General features: G+C 28.5%; 1 protein-coding gene across 1 annotated transcript; it reads left to right on the top strand.

The window, feature by feature from the left end:
• The first annotated feature begins 216 nt into the window (after positions 1-216).
• On the top strand, positions 217-3,055 carry LOC100568864 (glycine, alanine and asparagine-rich protein-like). Its single transcript, XM_003244328.4, has 3 exons — positions 217-392; positions 723-954; positions 2,637-3,055. Exons 2-3 carry the CDS (start codon positions 723-725, stop codon positions 2,975-2,977), a joined length of 573 nt encoding a protein of 190 aa, XP_003244376.1. The 5' UTR covers positions 217-392; the 3' UTR covers positions 2,978-3,055.
• The last annotated feature ends 5,423 nt before the right edge of the window (positions 3,056-8,478 follow it).

Raw genomic sequence — 8,478 nt, 5'->3', positions numbered from 1 at the left:
TTATCTTTTTTACAAATTCTGAAAAATTACGAATATAATAAACAATTCTGATTTCAACAGTTATAACTTATAAGTTTGGTTAAAAACATTTTTGTAGACATCAGAAACTGTGTTTCAATCCTGTAAGATACAAGGATAAAAATATGCAAAAAAAATTCGAGTTTTCCAAATTTTAAAACGGTTAACCGACTAATAGGTATTCGCTTTCAGACCGATGTCATCAAAATGAACTGTACTTGTTCGCCACAAGGCGCGCGCAGTCTTACAGGTTCGTCCTAAACTCCTGTGGGCCGCGAGTGGTAACTGGTAATTGGCAATCTTAGTTCTGCTGCTGAAGAGTGAAGACCGCAGACTGCACCCTTAAGACGGAACCTCACTGAAATTGAATCACCGTAAGTACAAAAACCATGCTTTCCATAATATCTTAATCATTTTAAAATAAAAATTTCTAAATACACCAATTAAATAAAATAAATATTATGTAGGATATTTTCAATATTTTAACACAAACCGACAAACCTATATTATATTATTCAGTACATTACTTATTACTTATTAGTGATACAATTGAATTATGTTTTTTTTTACGTTCTTTTAAATTGATATAATATTGTTTTTACAATACCAGCAATGTACACATACAATATAGGTACTTAACTATTTATTTTTGTTGTAGATAAATTATAATTTAATGCGTATCAATATACTATTATATATTATAGATGTCACAATCACAAAGCCCAAATATCTACGTACACGTTTATGGTGATGGACAAAGTTGTGATATCCGCGGTGGTTATCAAGGTGGACGTGGCGGTCGCGGTGGTCAAGGTGGACGTGGCCGCGTCATAGGACGTGGTGGCCACGATGGTCAAGGTGGACGTGGTGGCGGCGTAGGACGTGGTGGACGCGGTGGTGTAGGCGGAAAAATTCGCCAAGTCCGAGCTCGTCCCCGTAAGTATTTGTATTATAATTTTTACTATCCTAATTAAAGACACGTCCATCGGGGAAAAACCACTAGTCGTAAACCTTTTTTTTACCTTTAATAGTTCGTTTTACGGTATTTTGTCATCAATTCTGTCTTTGAGAAAATATTTTGTATTTTTCATAAGCTGTCATAGTTGATAAAACAATAATTTTTACAGCTAATATAATAATATCCTTATATACTTAAGTATTTTGTGTGGTATCTTGTCATCATGACTCATGAGTCCTTATAAATTCTAAATAAAAATGTACAGGAAAGTGAAACTAATTTTTTTGATGTTTAAATTTTTTTTGATATTAGATATTCACCTGATTTTTCATGGAACAATTTTATTATTTTGTCATAATTCAAAAACGAATTACCACAGATATTTGAAATGTTCTCTGGATGCTTATATTTCCATGTTTTATACATCAATACATTTTCAAAATATTTTGACAAAATTTAAGTTACCTATTTATTGAAATTTTCAATTTTTTTTTAGTTTTTTTTCATAAACGTCAATAAAACTCTTTTGTTGCGTCTAAAAGTTTGAAAATTTTCAAAAGTATTTTGTACAAAGTTCCTCGTAAGTAGTTACAATAACACTTAAAAAACATTAAAGATACAATAAGCATTTAAAGTTCAAATTTTGACAACATTTATCAAAATGCACAATTTACTTAGTAATAATTAATTATTGTAGACTGATGGACCATTTTCCCTCTAACCGTTGTTCGTATAAAATTATTTTATATTATTGAATTCACATTTACATATCCGTTGAAGCGACCTATCTAAGCACCTAAAACTGTACAGCAGAGCAGTACCCAGTGGCGTAGCGAACTTTAAATCATATGGAAGCCAACATATTATTATGACCTTCCCCACCCTACTCCAATTGATGTGTACGATACTCATATGCTCAAATAGGGAGGTGGGATATCACCCAAAATTAAGTTCAAAGACTGATCGTGCATGTTGGCTTTATAGGGTTATGGCCCACCACCACCCCCCAGAAACCAGAAGCAATTGCTTCTGAAAAACATGATTCGCTACGCCACTGGCAGTACCCACTTGCCTACTTCTTTAGAATAATTTTAAATATTTTATTTTATATTTTTTCTAATGTGTCTAATGTCTACTCTATAATATTATGTTTGAACACACCTCTCCATATAAAAATAGTGTAGTTAATTATAGACTATTAATGCTTCATACGTTACACTTATTTTCTTAAGTTCTAAGATGACTGGTAAAGTGTTAAAAGCATACATTATTTTTCTGAAATTATTGGGTTATTCCATTAAAATTATGGCAAATTTGAAATTTCTATTCCTACCTTAATATTTACAGTTTAATAATTAAATATGCCACTAGTTGCACCTAAATACACTTTTAAATAGGTAGTGCTTATTTTTATGCTTGCCTGTTGCAAAACAATTTAGTTAAAAAATTATCTAAAAAAGAACTATAAGTGTATACACTTAGATATATCTGTACATCTGTCAGGTTCAGTAATGTCAAAGGTGAGTGTAAAAAAAAAAAAGATTTATATAAATTTAAAGAAATGTTATTAGATAACCACATTTTGTATGATTATCATGATGCATACCGACAAATACCTACCTATGTAATTATATATTTTTAAACTCATTTAATTTTATAGGTTGTAACAACTGCAGCCTGGTTGGGCATGCAGCTTCTGTTTGCTGGACAAAACCGTCCGAAACAGCAGCAGTCAAAGCCGCCAGAGCTGCCAGATCAATGAACATAGCTCTAGAGTTAAAATCTAAAGCAGAAGTTGTATCTAAAGCTGCAGCTTCTGTAGTAGCTGCTGCTGCTGCAGCTGAAACTGCTGCTAATGAAGCAATGAGCAGAGCTTTAAAGTTAAAAGCTGCAATTGCTGCGGAAACACCGTTGCCGACCACAACGTCAACACCAAAATACTCCGAAAATGACAAATACAAAAGTAACAACACCACCGACGGTGTCAATAACAGTTGCTGATGAAATACGTCAACAACAAAAAAAAGCCTGTAAAAATAAAAATTGTATGTGTATATTCCATTATAAAGGTATTTTTTATTTTCTGGTCACCATTATAAATACAATTTTTTTAGGTTGAGATATGTAATATAAAAAATATGGGTGTTTTAGGTACATATATCAATACCGACCGTTTTTAAGGAATTTAATATAGGCAATTTTCTATGTGTTTTAATGTGGGTCGTATAAACGTGTGTATAGTAAATGATCATTAGTGATTAGTGTGAGGTGACTGTGAATTAAATATATAGCAGTGAACTCTCCCATGTGCACTTGCATGTCAATAATGCAGCACTTCACACAGTAATTACAAATGTGAATTTTGGTCAAACACTGAAACTTAGTTTAGTATTTCCAATAATATAGCTTACTGAGTTACATTATAGTTTGAAAACTTATTAATTTACTATACACATTGAAGAGAAGAAGTTCATCTAGTATGTGAGTCGATTTTCAATATTTTAATATTTAGCTCTAAAACTTGAGTTATTTTACTTTTTTAATTTGAATTATTGAGTAGCAATTAAAATATAAACAATTGACCGTTATATAGGCACAGATTAACTCCTACAATATTGATAAAAGTTGTTTTTACTCTCAAACAGCTCAATAAACCATATATATTGCTATTGGAAATACAAGAATTCATTTTTATAGAATTTTTCCATACTATTGATATCCCTTAAGACAATTATGAAAGTATAACATAAATAGCCGTACTTAAAGTTATGATTTATTTCAGTGGCGCTGAAATCAGTTTTAGAGGTATTGCAAAGCATACCTGCAAAGCAAGAACCACCTACCTAAGTACCTAACCTGGTTTATCATAATTCATAATGTTAGCTATGATGATAATTAAAATAATTTATGATTTTCAAAAATTAAAATAATATTAGCTGGTATGTTTCGCAGGCTTACTCTACTCACCCGACTCTAACAGGTATGTATTGCAACTGCAATACCTGGATATAGGGATCGGCGCCACTGATTTATTTATATGATAAGTTAGGAAATTGGCTTCTTTTTTTGTCTAGCTTAAGATGCTAATGGTTATTAATTTAAACTTAATACCTACCTCAAAATAGTTATGACTTACAATTATGAAAATTAAATACTAATTTTAATGATATAGGATAAAGTGTAGATAGATTAAATATTTTTCTTTATAAATAACTTATATCTGGATAGGACGCTTCAAAATTAAGTTAGTCCTTAGCATAGACTAGTGTATAAAACCAACAATTTAGGTACTAGCTGTGATCATAAGTATGGCTCATAGATAATAATAAAAAATATAATATACGAGTAGTATATTTTAAACCACAGTCTTCGATCATTTTAAGCAAGACTAAGCAGGTTTTTATTCAATTAAATTTCATTTATGAAAATGTAATTTAAAAAATAATAATTATATGTTATAATTTATACATGTTATAATCAATTAAATTTAAAAGAGATATAAAATACTATTATCGATCGGTTTAAATTAAAGTTCACACTTATTTTCTTAAAATAATACCGCCGAGGAATGGCTGCCGTTTGTATGGAAATCACTGGAAAAACGGCAGGACCACAATTACCTAAAAAGTTAAAAAAAAAACATATATTTTAATTTTAATTACATATAAATATTATTTGCAATAATAATTGTAAGCTTCTGTTTTAATTCATTGTTCATTTAATTTGTGATAAATGCGACACTATAGCAGACATGGGTTAATAGAATTTAACAGATAATTTTATATCATACATAAGGTGTGTACACAAAATATCTATATGCTAGTATACTACTATAATAATTTATAGGTATTTAAAAACAAAAATTAGTTAATTTTATAATGTATTTATTCTGAAAAATAATTTACTTCACCATGCCTGTACGGCTGTACTGACAATTTATTAACACTTTTTCAACATAAAATACTATTTAAGAAGATTCCACACTTGCAATGGGTTGTATTCATCTTACAAATAAAAACAACATGGACAATTTGTGGTCAGTACATCCTTAAAAGGTAAAAAAAAACTATTAGAGTGTTCTGTATGGTGCCTTACGATATTTTGATTTTTAAACGATTTATGGGAAATTTTTTATGTCAAACATTTGTAAAATATGTGGGTGTGGCATTCTCTTTTACAATACATACCTATTTGATTGATAATTGTATAACCTTATTACTTTAACTATTAAATTTAAAAAGGATATTATAACAATATTTTAGTATTAGTAGGGCAGTGGCGTATTTAGTATTATTTGTAGGGGGTGGATGACAAGAATTTTAGCTTACAGGTTACGATGTAATAGCTATTAATATAATAATTAATAATAGACATGTATTTAAAGAGCCATGGGGGCGGATATGGGGACAAATCCGCCCCTGTAGTAGGGATTAGGGATATATATTATAAGTACTAATAGTACTCTAGATTTCAGAAATTCGGTCTGCTTTTCTATAATATGAATTAAACATCCGTCGTCCATTGATCAATTAATAATTTTAATATACATACAATAATATTATATTCTACCGGAAATTTTATTTACATTTTTTATCCGTCAGATAGCGCTGGTCATTTCTCGGGAACGATAATATAATTATTATATAATGATAAATTTTACTATAAATTATTATAATAATAAATAATATTATTTTTAATATTATTATTGTAATTCTATTTTTGAATAGAATTATAAAATGAAACTTTCGGTGCACTCTTTTAACATTTTTCGTTATTCGTTTCATACACAAGTGATTATCACAAATGATATACCTATTATCATATTGTGTCAAGTGACTTGGGTCAAGCGAATCATACAGACGATTTGATTCATTGGTATTTACATTTTACATGTTGGTAATGATTTTACCTACTTTCCAAGTTTTTATGCCGTCACAATGTTACAATTTACAAAATATAAATTTAATTTGTTTGTGATTTTTCAAACATGAATTTTACATTTTTACTCAAGTCGAATTTAAGTAGCCGGGTTCATATCATTTTTCTACGAATAATATTTTATTATTATTGAATACATATAATTTTATACGTCACTCACGACGCGTTTGACTATTGCTTAAGTGTCTATACTCGTTATGTTGCCTGTTGTGTAGCTGTTGTTATTGGACTTATTATCAGATGGTATTTAGACATAAAAACGTGTTTGTCGGTTGAAAAAAAGGAAATTAATTCAATTCGGTATAATATCGATCAATTTGATTTCGTTCGAATCGATGTCGCGTCGTCGTGTAGGTATTTCGTAAAACGATTCCGCTGGTGGTTTTCACCAAACTAGTATGATTTATTATACGATAAGATTTTTTTTTTTTTAACCATAATATTATATTTTTACGTCGCGTAGATACGTATAGATACGTCGTAAAAGTACATATAGGTATTAATAAATTTGTACGCATAACATGAGTATAATATATTATTACTATTTATTTCAAACGTTTTTTTTTTCAAATTCTATTTAAATTAAACATTCCGTGTGCCCAAGTTGAATAACACTGTAGAATTTTTAACAGCTTCAAACCTATAATGCTCAGAGCAGACACTTGTGTGATTATCTATATAATATTTTTATAATGTATTTATATTTATTTTACCCTTTTTTTACAGCCAATCAAGTCGATTAATATTCTATTGATATATATTAATATATTTAGATTATATTTAAATAGTTCTTTAAATTCGACAAACTGGTTATTTATTTCCGCAGTGCAGAATATTATTGTCGAGTAGGCACTCACGTAGTTATGTTTTTAGATTCCAAGTGGACCCAGGAATATATATTTGTTTTAAAGAGATGGTTTTTTTTATAATAACGTGCGTGTGTGTGTGTGTATTTTTTCATTCATGTCAATGTATTTAGAACTGACAATTTGTTTTGTTCTGATTTCGACAGTGGTTTCTTTTAGAATATATTTTGATCAATAGTTGTTACTATTAGGGAGGAGATTGGTTAAAATCCGAAAGTTCCTATAGTAGGATTTTTCATCTAATGATTTTAGTTATTTTGTTCAAATTCCAAAAATATCAATCTCGAGACTTGAAACTTTTTGTCATTATAAATATAATAATTTTCTAAACATACACTGACATTTTCTTTGATTAGACTAATTTAATTTTTAAGGCTCAATTATAGCTATTGTCAATACCATGAACCTATTTCGATCATTAGGTATACTATAGGTATTTTGTAGGTACATCAGTATTACCTATACTTATAAGTTATACCTACATTATAATAATATTACCTATATGTATAAAATAATAATTAATACCTTATAGCTTTAATAATAATAATATTATGTGCGATATTTTGTGCAAGGTTTGGTAAAAAATTATTTAACCTCATTATCTAATTATAATCAACACCTAATTATCATTAGAAAAATAAATTAATTATAATAATATAAATATATTTTTAAATTTAATATATTTTGTGATAGAGAGCATCGTTTTAAAATCGTTTTACATTTAGGAACCTAGATTGATTTATAATTCAACATATCAATTTACACCCTATACAGTGACCTATATATATATAATATATTTATACTCATATTGGCGAGGTATACTCAAAACCTATACAGTATACAGTGAAGAGACTTCCTTAGTGTTTTTTCTAGAATATCTATAGAAATATTAGTTATACTATTTTAATATAATTATCTATCACAGTAAAATCTTAGTAGTTTTGCAGTATGAGAATTGAGAGTACAATTTTTAAAGCATCCAGAAATCAGGCTCAAAAAGTTAAGGAATCACATTTTTCCCATTTTTTTAAGAACACTATTCGTATGATTATGATTATCAGTATTTGTTTTTTTTAACCAAAAATTTACTATAGCTCAACAATTACAAGATAATATGATGATAATATAACTTAGATCAACATTTGATCTAACATTTAAAACATTTTTAATACCTGTAGATTCTTCTTGTGATTATAATTTTGCCTGGTTCAGGATTATATTTTATAAGATAAGCGATCAACTTTACCCTAGTATAATACTGTGTGTGGTAGAATGACAAGTAAAAAAAAATATTTAAATTTCTAATAAAATATGACGTGCTCACTACAGTGATTTGTGACCGGTGCTGGTTATTGAGCAAAATTTTTAATCCTATCGTATGGTATTAATATTTGATATTATAATATATAATATAATATACAGTTATCATGGTATGCGTATAGGTATATTATAATATTATACGGTATTCAGAAGTAGATTTGAAATATTTTCCACCCCTAAGCACGTAATATTTGCCACCCTCACTCCAATTTTTTTTTTTTTTTTTGGATCACTGCAGGCTCATTTCAAAACAAAATAGAATTATAGAATAAATAATAACACATAGTTGATAGTTACAATTTTCTAAAATAATTTCCTTATTCAATTAATAAAATAAATGTAATAATTATATATTTACGCATACCCGCATACTAAACT

This window comes from Acyrthosiphon pisum, chromosome A1 (genome assembly GCF_005508785.2).
Source record: "Acyrthosiphon pisum isolate AL4f chromosome A1, pea_aphid_22Mar2018_4r6ur, whole genome shotgun sequence".
Classification (NCBI taxonomy): Eukaryota; Metazoa; Arthropoda; class Insecta; order Hemiptera; family Aphididae; genus Acyrthosiphon; species Acyrthosiphon pisum.
The sequence above is the reverse complement of the archived record's forward strand: the minus strand, read 5'-3'. Positions and strand labels throughout refer to the sequence as shown.

Coding starts and splice junctions, on each gene's coding strand:
- LOC100568864 (XM_003244328.4), top strand. CDS start 723: ATGTCACAATCACAAAGCCCAAATATCTACGTACACGTTTATGGTGAT. Junction 955..2,636: donor CCAAGTCCGAGCTCGTCCCC/GTAAGTATTTGT, acceptor TTAATTTTATAG/GTTGTAACAACTGCAGCCTG.